General features: G+C 36.0%; 1 protein-coding gene across 1 annotated transcript in view; it reads left to right on the forward strand.

The window, feature by feature from the left end:
- LOC132398583 (coiled-coil domain-containing protein 91-like) overlaps positions 1 to 14,169 on the forward strand; it is a 179,804-nt gene extending 165,635 nt beyond the window's left edge. Inside the window, exon 14 of the mRNA XM_059978230.1 lies at positions 12,332 to 14,169. Coding sequence (XP_059834213.1) covers positions 12,332 to 12,454 — 123 coding nt within the window. The 3' untranslated portion in view covers positions 12,455 to 14,169. The remainder of the gene's footprint in view (positions 1 to 12,331) is intronic.
- The last annotated feature ends 372 nt before the right edge of the window (positions 14,170 to 14,541 follow it).

Consider the following 14,541-nt stretch of genomic DNA (forward strand, 5'->3'; position numbering starts at 1 on the left):
CATTATGTGCTGTGTCATATGACATGTGTGATCATGGTCTTTCTATGACTGTGATTGTTCTTGGCAAATTTTTCTTCCAAAGTGGTTTGCCATTGCCTTCTTCTGGGCAATGTCTTTACAAGACAGGTGACCCCAGCCATTATGAACACTCTTCAGAGATTGTCTGTCTGGCAGCTGTGGTCGCATAGCCAGAACTTGTGATATGCACCAGCTCCTCATGTGACCATCTATCATCTATTCCCATAGCTTCATGATCTGAGAGCCTGATCTGAGAGCTAAGCAGTTAGCGGGTGCTACACTGTGCCCAAGGTTGACCTGCAGACTAGTGGAGGGAAAGAGTGCCTTACATCTCCCGCCACCCCCGGCTTTAATAATAGAGGAATTCTTCATCAGCTTTGATCTTGAGCTTCATTTCATGGCATTCTATTTCCTTGCTCCCATTAAAATCATCACCATGCATGGTCAAGGTGATTCTCCACCATCTCTTCAGCGGCCAGAATCCGGAATAGCTGTTCAAGAAGTTAATGGAGACTGAGCAATGCAGCAGGCAAAATACCCTGGCATGTTGTCAAGCTATGTAAGCAGGCTGTTATAACTAATTTGTATTTGTAACTTAATTGAAAATATTATAAGCTTTTTAATTCAAGTTTAATTCAGTATTCAAATAGTAAAAGAGTAGGTGTAGTAATGTGAAATGCTGGAAGGTTGAGGTGCAAGCTGCGATCTGTGACATCTACATTTGCAATAACTATGTGCAACTCATGGAACTCAGCTCAGCATTGTTGACATGTCTTTGAAATGCAGGATTTCAGAGATGATAACAGTAACCGGAACTTGATTCAGGAGTGTAAGTAAGGTACAGTTGTGGTTCATGATTATGAATGGAAGCATGTTATTACAACTTGGGTAGGTAATGGGACACCAAATGTCTATTATTATTAACTGCCCTGATATTGGGGTTCCAGAAGTTATAGAAGAAGAAGAATAGCACTAAACTCAAAGTTATCCAAGCACCATCATGACAGCTGTTCTTGTTTTTATGAGGCCGAGTTGCTAGCTCGATCCTCAACCCAACTTGGATTCGAACTCCGGAACTTTCGGTCTGGAATCCGGCGCTGATATTATTGTGTCACCAAGCAGGATTTCCCGAAGTTATGCTTAATAGCTTAATAGCAAGATTGAGGACATCTTGCAGCTGGAGAGAAATTTGGAGTTGATTGAGGAGAACTCAAATGTATAACAAATACAGTTCTTATGGCAAATCCTGACTAAGATTGGAAATCAGTATCTGCAACAGAGTTTGAGCAACTTGGATTGAGAGTAAAACCCAGAACTCTGGGAACTATGTGCATTGTTATTTTGAGGCACATATCAAAAAATACTTGATGGATAAATGTATGGATGTAAAATTAGAGTTTGGGGTTCCTGTTCAAGATATTCACACCTGTAGAAGTGTGAGAGCATTGTTCTTTGAGGTTAAATTCTCAATGGAAAAGAAAAATTTTGTTTGATCCATCCATTGATTTTGCAGTATTAACTAGCAGGATAGGTGAGTGGAAACTAGTCAATGTGGATTATTTTAATTTTCAAACAAAAGGTGCTACACAGAGATTGTTGCAAAAATAAAAAGAGTAGCTCATGATATTGGTGGTAATCCACTGACATTGATTAAGGAATGGAAATGGACGAAAAAGTGAAAATAATTCACCTTTCAACTGGTGATCTTAATTGTTTGGATACAACAAGAATTGTGCTTCCTTTTCAACTAGTTGCAATCTGACAAATGACAGATGTAGAGTCTACAGGTAATACATTACTGACTAGAAAGTTAAGTGAAAGGTACATTGAAGTAAACACAATATGTTAAAAAAGTATGTAGGCAGGTTATAATTTAAAAGTAAATTATAGATGGAATATAATATAGGATGAATACACCAATGCCCAGAAATGGAAAAGTCTACAGAAAGTGACAAATGTAGCCTAGCCCATCTCGGGCATATCCTCCATTGAGCACGTTTACAATAAGCACTGCCACCATCCAGGCCATGCTCTTTTCTTGCTTCTACCATCAGACAGGAGGTGCAGAACCCCCAGGTCCCACACCATCAGGTTCAGAAACAGATATTACAGCCATCAGCCTCCTAAACCAGCATGGATTACTTCACTCTGCTCAACTCTGAACTGAACTCACAACCTACAGATTCACTTTCAAGGACTTTACAATTCATGTTCTAGCATTCTTTTGTGCATTAAATGTTTTTTCAGTCTGCTTCCATATATTTTTTCATAAATTCTATTGTATTTCTTTATTTTTCTGTAAATGCCTGCAAGAATATGAATCTCAAGGTAGTATATGGTGATATACTATATATGTAGTTTGGTTATAAATTTACTTTGGCTTTGGTAGAATGTAATGTTCATTTTGGTGGGAGAAAATAAAAGGCAGAACTTTTTATGAAATATAATTGCGAAATATTGGCATTGCAGTGATCCTGATGTATGTTTGCACAAGTTGCAAAGTTAACATTCAGGAACGCAAGACACCTTCATTTTACTGGCTTTCATTGCCATAGAATTGAGTACAGACATTAGAAGTCTTGGCTTACGTTTCACAACCAGATGGATTTTGGGTATTTCTCATTGTTTAACTGGAAACCTTATTGAAGAAGGTAGATGTTCTAGTGACAAATTACCGAAATTTTTATATTTATTCCAAGCTTTACCAATTTTTATTCCTAAATCTTTTTTTGATAATATTGATTCAAAAATTTCCTCATTTGTGTGGCAAAATAAAAATCCTAGGTTAAGCAAAAGGCAATTACAAAAGTCTAAAAAAGATGGTGGTCTAGCTTTACCTAACTTTAGATTTTATTATTGGGCGAATAATATTCGTAACCTAATGTACTGGAAACTAGATTTGGATTCACCTGTGTGCCCACAGTGGGTAAATTTGGAATGTAGTGAGGTAAAGGGATATTCTATATTTTCCGTTCTTGGTTCTTTTCTTCCTATTGATTTAGCCAAATTCAATAAACAGATATCTAACCCTGTTGTCAAACATACACTACGAATTTGGTTTCAATTTCGCAAATTCTTTAATCTGAAAAACTTTGTTCTGGACAGCCCTATTTTATGTAATTTTTTTTTCAAACCTTCACTGACAGATCAAGCTTTTAGTATATGGAAAAGGAAAGGTATAAAATGTTTTCGTGATCTTTTTTTTGAAGGTACTTTGATGTCTTTTGATCAACTTTCCAACAAATTTGAATTACCTAAATCTAATTTTTTTAGATACTTACAAATTAGAAATTTCTTACATAAAATTCTTCCATCTTTTCCTAATTCAACTCCATCGGATTTTTCAGATTTGATTTTTACTTTTAATCCTTGTCAGAAGGGATTAGTAGCTTTCATTTATAACATGATTATGAAGATACAGCCAGAAATATCGGATAGAATTAAACAAGAATGGGAAAAAGAACTTCGTTGTAATATATCAACAGATAAATGGGAAAAAATTTTACAAATGGTTAATTCCTCTTCTATTTGTGCTAAACATGCTTTAATACAATTTAAAATTGTACATAGAGCTTATATGTCTAAAGATAAGCTTGCCCGATTTTACTCGCATATCAACCCTCAATGTGACAGATGTCACTTAGAAGTGGCTTCATTGACCCATATGTTTTGGACATGTCCCACTTTACATAACTATTGGAAGGACATTTTTGATGTCATTTCCTCAGTATGGAATATCGATTTACAACCCCATTTTATTACTGCAATTTTCGGTATACCAAATGAAGATGGCAATCAGCTTTCCCCTTCAATCAGACGAATGATTGCCTTTGTAACATTAATTGCCAGAAGGTCTATATTACAAAACTGGAAAGAAGTAAATCCTCCTACTACATTTCAGTGGTTCTCTCAAACTATTTCCTATCTGAGTTTGGAAAAAATTAGAAGCACTATCTTTGATTCTTCAATTAAATTTGAAGAAACCTGGGGACCATTTATTCGACACTTTCATATGAATTAATTTGGCCTATTTCAGATCCTTTTCTCTACTTATCCTTGTTCAGGTATGGAGTTCCGGAGTTCTTTTCTTGACACCTTCATATATTTATAAAGTGCTATTATTGCCCATGTTAGTTTAGTTTAGTATTTTTTTTCAATATATATTTTCTCATATATAATTTCAATTTTTTTTTCTTTTTTGATGATTATTTTTGTTTTTTTTCATATATATTTATATAGACTTGATTGATTTATGTACCTTTTGTTGATTGATGTTTAATAGGATATTATTATCCTATTACTAATGTAATTTCAAGTTTATTGAATTTGTAATCTATTCATTATCATGTGTTGTTTTTTTTATATGAAATTTAATAAAAAGATTGAAAAAGAAAGAAAGATGTTCTAGTGACAAAGACAGACCCCTCTGATTCATATCTATTCCTCTTATCTACCTTACGCACTTTTTGGTTTTAGTTTTTGTTTTGCTTTCCAAAGTTTATATGTAATTGGCAAATATTTAATGATCGCATGTCATTTTGGTGGCTAATTTCCTTTTTCACGTGGCCTATAGAACCTGGCAGATGGTTTTCTTGCAAAGCAAATAACTGTAAATGCTGTAAATCTGAAATAAAAACAGGAATGCAGACAATACTTAGGAGGTCAAGCAGCATTCTATGAATAGAGAAATAAAGATAACCCTGAAGAACTGTGCCCTGAAGGTTAGTCCCTGATAATGGATGCCATTCTGTAATTGAGAAGCAAAACAATTGTAAGCACATGATCAACAGTGACTGTGAATACTCTGATTGAAGCCCTCCCTTGTGCTGATGAGGTAGACCCAGGTATATTTTCATATTACCATAATAATTAATTTAATTGCAGTGGAGAAGTATGGAATTTTGATGGTTTATGAGAGTAGAGGGTTGAAAATTGAGGCTCTCAACACTGGTATATCTGCTTAAAGGCCAATCCCTCCAAAATGCTTGGAGTCAATCCTGAGGGATCTTTTAGAAACTCTATAAGGCTGTAAAGAAAAGGGATTTTTTTAAAAAATGCCCTAAATGCTTGCAGGAAAAAATGAGGTCATTCAGTGAAAATGAATAACTGTTTTGGGCACTGGGAAAGTATCCACAAATACCACATAAAATGACTAGTGAAATTATAAAAGTCTGACAGCTTGCATTTGCTGCAAGCCCACATAGCAACCTGGCAAGCTCTGTTACCCAACTGCTGTAAAGATATTTGAGACACTCATATTCGGCCATCACTTCTAAAATCTATTTCAAGTTGCCAGTTTTTTTTATATGCCATTTTTACTTGTTTAAATATGTTTAAATTGAAATGCTTGTCAATGAGATAAATACATCAATTTTTTTCTTCCTTCAAAAACACCATGATACTATTTTCATTTAATAGTGCTTGTAAAAGAGTATCACAAATCCATGGTGCCAATAGTTTGTTGGAGCTTCTATACAATTCAGTTTCAGTTCCTTAACCAGAAAATATACCTTTACTGTTAAATATTTTATCTCTCTGCAGCTAAAATGCCAAATGCAACATAAAGTTTCAAAAGCCAAAGGCAATTAATAATAATTTTCCCACTAAACTGAATATAGCCATTCCAAATTTCTTGAATTGCTATAGAAAGGTCTTGTTATTCTGTGCTATATAAAATGCAGCTTACTACTCTGATCTAATTGGTTAATTTTTGTAGGGCAAGTCATTGTGTACTGTTGCATCCTTAGAAACACAGTAAGTTTGTGAAATGATTTATAAAATTCCAGTGATGCTTCTTGATCTTCATACACTGAAATAAGTAGTCTTCATTTTGGAATAGTTATTTTCACGGAATCTTTTGTATTAAAGGTTGAAAGGTTCAATTTATTATCAATGTATGTCTGCAGAATACAACTCTAAGATTTGTCTTTTGTAGATAGCTATGAAACAAAGAAAACCGTGGAAGTCATTCATAGAGAAACATCAACCCCACCCCCCACAAAAAAACTAACAAATTGCGGAAAAGAACGGCAACACGTTCATTCAACCTTCCCTTCCCGCTACCCCACATGAGAAGAAAAAATTAAACGTCTGAACGTTTGATCATGAAGAGAATTGGCCTTCTCTAATCTGGATGATGGGGTGGTAAATTGGATTAGTAAATATACAGATGATATTAAAATAGGTGGTGTTGTGGATAATGAAGTAGGTTTTCAAAGCTTACGGAGAGATTCAGGCCAGTTAGAAGAGTGGGCTGAAAGATGGCAGATGGAGTTTAATGCTGATAAGTGTGAGGTGCTACATTTTGGTAGGAATAATCAAAATAGGACATACATGGTAAATGGTAGGGCATTGAGGGATGCAGTAGAACAAAGTGATCTAGGAATAATGGTGCATAGTTCCCTGAAGGTGGAATCTCATGTGGATAGGGTGATGAAGAAAGCTTTTGGTATGCTAGCCTTTATAAATCAGAGCATTGAGTATAGGAGTTGGGATGTAATGTTAAAATTGGACAAGGCATCGATGAAGCAAAATTTGGAGTATTGTGTACAGTTCTGGTCACTGAATTGTAGGAAAGATGTCAACAAAATAGAGAGAGTACAGAGGAGATTTACGAGAATGTTACCTGGGTTTCAGCACCTAAGTTACAGAGATAGGTTGAACACCTTAGGTCTTTATTCTTTGGAGGGTAGGAGGTTGGGAGGGGGCTTGATAGAGGTATTTAAAATTATGAGGGGGATAGACAGAGTTGACATGGATAGGCTTTTTCCATTGAGAGTAGGAGATTCAAACAAGAAGACAAAAGTTCAAACAAGAGTTGAGAGTTAAGGGGCAAAAGTTTAGGGGTAACACGAGGGGGAACTTCTTTACACAGAGAGTGGTAGCTACGTGGAACGAGCTTCCAGTAGAAGTGGTAGAGGCAGGTTCGATTTTGTCATTTAAAGTAAAATTGGATAGGTAAATGGACAGGAAAGGAATGGAGGGTTATGGGCTGAGTGCAGGTAGGTGGGACTAGGTGAGTGTAAGCATTCGGCAGGGACTAGAAGGGCCGAGATGGCCTGTTTCTGTGCTGTAATTGTTATATGGTTATATGGTTAATGTTAGCTTTTCTTAAATGTTTGGCATTTTGTATTGAATATAAAGCAAAGTGGGAACATCACATGGATCAAGATTCAAGATTCAAAGTACATTTAATATCAAAGAATGTATAAGTTATACAACCTTGAGATTTGTCTGCTTACAGGCAGCCACAAAGCAAGAAACCTGAAAGAACTCAATTATAAAAATGACCAACACCCAATGTGCAAAGAAAGAGAAAAAAAATCACAAATCATGCAAACAAAGGAAATGAGCTACAGCATTCCAAACCAAATTGAGCAGCCTGCAGTAGGCCCAAACCCTCGGTCTTAGTTTATCATAGTAGTGGTGCGAATCATCACGAAGCTCACGCACACGAAGCGCAGCAGCCGGGGCGGTCTCAGAGTCTCAGTGTGAAATTAGCACCACCCTTGCCTTTGGTCCTGACATCCTACCTTTCCAATCTCTCTGGGATGGTGTTTAAATTGTCCACAGAGGATCATGCTTAGCATTAGGACCAGACCCCTGCTCTAGGCCTAGACCACAACACCCAGTAATTTGCTCTGGGCCTAGATCTCACTGCTCAGACTGAAGCTGTTCTCAACCTCTCCAAATCAGCTTGGTGCTTAGAGCGATCCAACCTTGCATCCTTAGTTGGATGGGCATCGAAACTCCTCTGCCTCGACTTCTCCTCTCCGAATTGCTCACTTCAACTCCATCTGCGTCAATTTTGCAACACACCAGAAGGGCTCATCCCTCAAATTCAATTTGCTTGCCTCATCACCGTTTGCAGTGATAATTTACCACAATTTACTTAAGAAAAGGTGTTGTTATTAATGATTTTAGTCAAATTTTTTACCTTTGAAGCGACCAGTAAGTTGTCACTCACCTCTTTTTTCCAGTGAGTAATTAATTTTCAACAACCAAGAAGCACTCAGGTTTGGACTTAATTGATTTCAGCCAGAGCAATGGTTAATTTTATGACAATCTATTCTGGTGTTTAGCATAAACGAGGGGAAAGTGAGCAGGATTCCTACTCCCAATAGTGGTGGCAGATGTGAGTAGATGTTGGAAGGATTGGACTTGGAATGTGGTTGCTGCAACTAAATGGCCTGCCAATAAGTTGAGTCAGAATTCTCAACTCCCCTAGCCAAGGCTTTGGAAGTTGACCAATACCTATGTAATGACACCCTCGCAAAATCAGTATCCAAGGAGGAAAGAGAATAATCAGAAGCCAATTTTTGTGAAAAAGGCTGACACTAAGAAATTGCACTATTAATCTCTGCTCGTCTTTCATTTAAGTGACCATTTTTGCATATGAATAGTCAATTGGCTGAAGGCAATGGAGAATATTATAGCTAAAGTCTGTTTGTCATGTCGTGTTGTGCATTCACCTGCAGAACCAAAAATTAAACAGCTCTTAGAATATTCGGGTGTTTTTGCAATATTAAAGCACAATGTCTCATGCCAGTAACTTTGTTTTTGAATTGTTGTTATCAATATAAAACTACTTGTGTTTTAAGCAGTCTTTTGGCTAATTGTAATGTTTGTAGGCTTTTCAAATATCTGTGGTGAGAGTGAAATCCTACAAAGCTCACTTCTCTTGTAAATAAATCACGAAGAAGTGTCTCGATTTCTGGTGTGTATATTGTATTTGGACAGAAAAAATGGATTTGAAGTTAATGATTCTCAGTGTTAAAACTTTTTTTTTACACTGGGATGGTTGTCAGTAGCTCTTAAGAACAAGATTTGAGACTTATTACATTTATTTCTCATGAATATATGCTCCCACCCCTCCATCAAAGTCTTTCATTGCTCCAGAAAGTTACTGTACATTGTTAGGTAAACTCAATGCTGCCTTCAATCATGTATTTGATTTAAGCTTTTATTTTTACATGGATAATTCCATTTGCAAAATGTTTTCTGTGTGTTACAGATTTTTACAGAACCTCACAGGGTACGGAAATATATATGTGGCTGTAACTGATTGTACCATTTCCACTGAGCATTAGATAGAGTGTTTAAAAGAAAGCAGCTTTGAAGCATCTGGTACCCTTTTAGTCTGTGTTTCGGGACTTTTAAAATAAAAAGCTATTGTTTGCATTCCTCATAATGCATATTGCTCCTGATCATTTTGAATAATTCAACATTAATTTACTGATTAAAACCAGCTGAAATTATGTAATAAGATTTAATTCCTATAATGCTGAAAACCTGATGTTATTTTTTTTGGGGTATGTATCTGGACAAGTTCAGGAGCTGTTAGAGATCTGCTTCTGCTCTGTGGTGTACCATGTGGCAGAGTAATCAGCATACTGACACGAGCATTAACTATTCTCACAATTACAAAAACCTTTAAAATATTGCTCTTTGAATGAGATGCAGCTGAGGTTTTAATAATACTCAAATTTTAATTTCTGCTTAATACAATGTAGTCATTAACATAGAAATATTAGGCATATGATTTTCTTCCTTCATTTATTTTAAATTTCCAAGCTTTTAATTTTTATGCAGTTTGATTTTCAGTTTCTACCTTATTTGCATGTGAATGTCCCATTATTTTTGCGGGATGTTGGAGATCCCCAGAGCCGATACCTGGTAGTAATTGATATCAGGAGAGAATAGTTCACGCACAGAGGTCGCTTGCCCTTTGTGTGCAGCTTTATTCAAAGTTGGCAATGTGTACTTTATGAAAATGCCAAATGGTGAGTTCAGGCACTCCTTCTTTGCCTTAAAGTACACAAAATAAAGTGCAACAGAATGCAGACACGCATTTAAAGTACCAAAAGATTTTGAAGATTTGTGATTTTGTATTTATGTTTAGAGTTAGTCTAAACTTTTGTTACTTTAAATGCGTGTCTGTATTTTGTTGCACCAAAGTTTCTTTTCTAAATCTATAAAATTTATTACTAAAGTACATATATGTCACCATATGCAACCCTGAGATTCATTTTCTTGTGAACATAGTACAAAGAAACACAATAGAATCAATGAAAAACTGCATACAACTGCAATTGCCAAGGACAACAAACCATGCAAATACTAAAAGTAAGGAAAAAGGCTAAGTAATAATAAATAAATAAGCAATAAATATCAAGAAGAGTCCTTGAAAGTGAGTCCATAGGTTGTGGGAACAGTTCATTGTTGTGGTGAGTGAAGTTAAACCTTCTGGCTCGAGAGCCTGATGACCAAGGGGCAATAACTGTTCCTCAACCTGGTGATGTGGGTCTTGAGGCTTCTGTACCATCTTCCTGATGGCAGCAGCGGGAAGAGAGCATTGCCTTCCTTGATGATGAATGCTACTTTCCTGCAATAGCGTTCCTTGTAGATGTGCTCAAAGGTGATGAAGGCTTTATAAGTGATAGACTGGGCAGTGTCCATTACTTTTTGTAGACTTTAATAATACACCTAATATATTTAACCAATATCAGCCCCACCCTTTTCTCCCATTCCTCATCCTTTCAAATAACATTTTTAGATCAGTTTTATCAGCAATTGTATTTGGTTTAGTCAGCTTATATTTAACAAGGAATATACTCTACTGCTTCTCCAAGAGTGTTTTTTTTTCATTTGCTTTAATTGTATTATATATACTAAGTGGTTCAGTTGCATAGTTGATCTGAGGAGACTCTGAAACGTTTAGTGACCAACTGACATAGTGATGAAGTTGAAGGACAATGTTCTATTAGGAATCATCCTAAGTAGCCGATAGATTCCTTCTAAACCTGTTGTTGCTGCTTTTTGCAAAAAGTTTTAAGATAATCTTGTATTAATATGGTAAAATGTAATGAAATTACATGAATACCATGATTGCATTTGTATGTGCAGCATTTTTTTGCTATTAAAAAGAAATCAAAGGATTTTCAAATGGGAATTGGTGAAAATCCCTATGCTATAATGTTGTGAATAAATTACATTATGTTGAAAGAAGTTCCTTTATTTCATTAATGCAAGATAGAGTTCTCTCTGTACTGGATAGTTGTTGAAAATTGCTTAAAAAAACTGTGGCTATGGATCAAAGTTTTGTTGAATCCTATAGTTCTGGAAGTGTTTATGATACATGCAAATATATGCTATTGTTTAATTTTCCCTTCTCATAGTTCTGTGATCATGAAAAGAAGATACCATCCTTATCAAAGTTGGAATATTATTTAACTTCTGTCTAGTATTTTAATTGTTTGCAAAAAGATAATGAAGTAATTGAGACTTTGAGTCACAGGAACAAACTATTCATCCCAACTAGTCCATGCTGACTAAGGTGACTTAGTTCTATCTGCCTTATTTGGTTCACGTGCCTTTAAACCTTTCCGATCTACGTACCTCTTCAAGTAATGTTTAATACTGTTAATGTACCTGCCTCAACCACTTTCTCTGGCAGCTTGTATCATGTACTGACCACTCTGTGTGAGAAGTTGTCTTTCCTTGGGTTCTTATTAAATCTTTCCCCTTCGACCTTAAACCTGTGCCCTCTAGCTTTTAATTCCCCAATGCTTGGGAAAAGTTTATGTGCATTCTCCCAGTCTATGGCCTCATAATTTTGTAGACCTTTTCTGATTTATTAGAAAAAAAGTTGACTCATCAGAGTTTATTTTGAAATTGAGAAGTGCTACAGGCAGGTGCAAATTTCACAACAAACCGCATTTCAATGATAATAAGCCTGATTCTGATTTTGAAGTATTGCAGAATACCTCCCAGAAATCTGAATGGTATTCTGTCGTACTTGAATGTTGTAAAGACAGTCCCCAGATTACAACAAAGCTCCAGTCCTGTTTGTAAACCATAAATGGACAAAAAGAGTGCATTGGAAACGATCAAAGAAACAGCTGTAACAGAAGAACAGCCGCCGGCCTGCCTCATTGATGAACAAGTAGGTGGGCCTGCTCACCACCCGCAGCTCTGTTCAGCTTAACATAATACCTGAACATTGCAGTGTGATCTTAGGGCATGGAGGGAGTAGAGAGAAGGCACATGGAAATGCCCCATTCCCACTATGCTGAAGATGCCTGAAGCCTCTCAGCGGCCTGGAAGTGTGTCCTCTTCCATCCTGCCTCTCTACCAAGCATTTTTCTTAAGTTGAGCATTCACATCCTAAGGAGAAACCTGTATCTTGCTTTGTATTTAAGGCATTAACTTGCTGATGTCATCTGTTGTTTTCTATTTTCAGCCATCTGTTTAAAATTAGCTCATGTCTTGTTTTGTAGCACTGGTTTATTATGAATTATTTTTTCTCTTGCAGCTTGACCAAGTGGCTCAACAGCGTAACCTAACCAGCCTGGGACTGTTTCTGTCATGTGCACAGAAGCAGCTATCTGCACTTTTGGAAGATATGCCTTTAGCTGTGGAACAAGACATTGAGTAACTTCAAGATGTTTAAACAGATGAAGCAAGAGAAACAAATATTACAATAAACCTGACACCATCTATTTGGTTTCTGTGTGTTTGGAAATGCCATTCCTGTTAAACTGGCATGCCAGTTTAAAATGTGTGCACAATACTTACTTGAAGTCACTAGCAGCCTTGAAGATCTTCAAAACAGATCCTCTTAAGATTGCACAAAAATATTATCAATTGGCACAAAACTATAAAATTAGCTTAATAAAGGGAATAACATTAAGCTTATGAACATTAATTTTACACAAAAGGGACACCCTCGTTCATATATCATTAAGATATAATTTTATGAGCACTGTAATGAGACTTCTACATACCAATTTTGTACAGGTACCAAAATTGCTTTCATCTAATGCCAGATGTATATTTCTTCATCATATTCAACATTTGCAACATCTGAAGAGTTTTGGACAATAGGGGACTTAAAACCAGTTTTAAAAGATCTTGTATATCCTCCATTGAATTTTTTAGTTTCTTTAATTTTATATTGTCTGCTGCGAAATAACACTATAGTTTTTATGGTTTCTTATTTCGGTGTTCTTCTTTACAGCAAAGAATTTGCCAGATAGCTGTGCACATCAAAATACTAATTTGAATTCAGATTGCACTTATCACAACAGTACATCAAGCTTCCATTTAATTTGGATTAAATATTTAAATTGAGAGTTTGGAATAATGAGAGGCGATCTAATTGAAATGCCTCAATTTTAGAGAGCTTCTCAAAGTCAATGTGCTATTTCCCCTGGAAGTTCTAACGTTATGGATTTCAATCTCAGTTTGTTATTAGCCATTTAAGTCTGAGATGATAGTTCTTCATTTATACTTATAAATCCCCAGAAAGAAGACTGGCAGTTCTGTCATAGGTGAGTACAGTAAACACAGGATAGTGTAATTTTGGACATGAAGAAATGGAAAAAAATTATCAGGTTCACATGAAGATGATGTAAACAATTAGCTGGGATCTTATTAAGTAATCGGGTTTGAGGGTCTGTTTGCACTATGCTCTTTAATGTACATTTTTTCTTGAATATTTTGACCATTAACTTGAGTATTGAGCTGAAGATGAATTATCATGTCAATAGGTAAATGAAAGAAATATGCAGGCAGGTTGATAAACCAGATATTTAGCTGGTTGGGCAGCTTCAGTGGACAGGGAAACAATTTTAAGGTCACAAGTCAATTACCTTTCACCAAATAGAAATCCCTTGCTGCATTTTGTACTTTTATTTCAGACTTCCAGCACCTGTAATTTTGCGGTTTTAAATTCACAAGTATGCCTAAGTGACCATATACAGTATAGCAAAGCACCTCAAAAACATACGGACTATTGGTCCCTATGAGGTGAAAGGGTCATTTTCCTAGTTCTCAGTGTTTCTATCATATTGTCAGTCACTAATTTTGATTATGTTTGTGTAGATTTTGGAATATTTAAGCATTTTAACCAAGGATTTTTCTGGACCAGGCCTAATACTGTGCTTTCTGTCATCACTTCTGTGTTTGACAAAGTTAGAAATCAAATGTAAATCATATTCAACAAAATATCTATTTTAGAAATATCACTTTCTGTTATGAACAAGCTAATTTTATGTTGATTAAAGAAGTAAAGGAAAATAAATTCAATCTGTGAGGTGAATGTATAATGGTACTTAATTTTTAAGCAATTAAATAAGAACTTCTAATCTTTATGGTCTCATTAGGAGTGACTCCTTCCTATGGTTAAAGAATGGGGGTAAATATATTATTGTGATCTGCCTTCATAGAACATAGAAATCTACAGCACATTACAGGTCCTTCAGCCCACAATGTTGTGCTGACCAGGTAACCTACTCTAAAAATTGCCTAGAATTTCCCTAGCGCGTACCCCTCTAATTTTTTAAGCTCCATGTACCTATCTAAGAGGTTCTTAAAAGACCCTATTGTATCTGCTTCCATCACTGCCACCAGCAGTGCATTCCACACACCCACCACTCTCTGTGTGACTATCCTGTGTGAGCACCACTATCCTCAACCTCGAAGTATAGCCATGACGACGACTGTCTGTGTGACAAGCTTACC

This window comes from Hypanus sabinus, chromosome 8 (assembly GCF_030144855.1).
Source record: "Hypanus sabinus isolate sHypSab1 chromosome 8, sHypSab1.hap1, whole genome shotgun sequence".
NCBI classification, from domain to species: domain Eukaryota; kingdom Metazoa; phylum Chordata; class Chondrichthyes; order Myliobatiformes; family Dasyatidae; genus Hypanus; species Hypanus sabinus.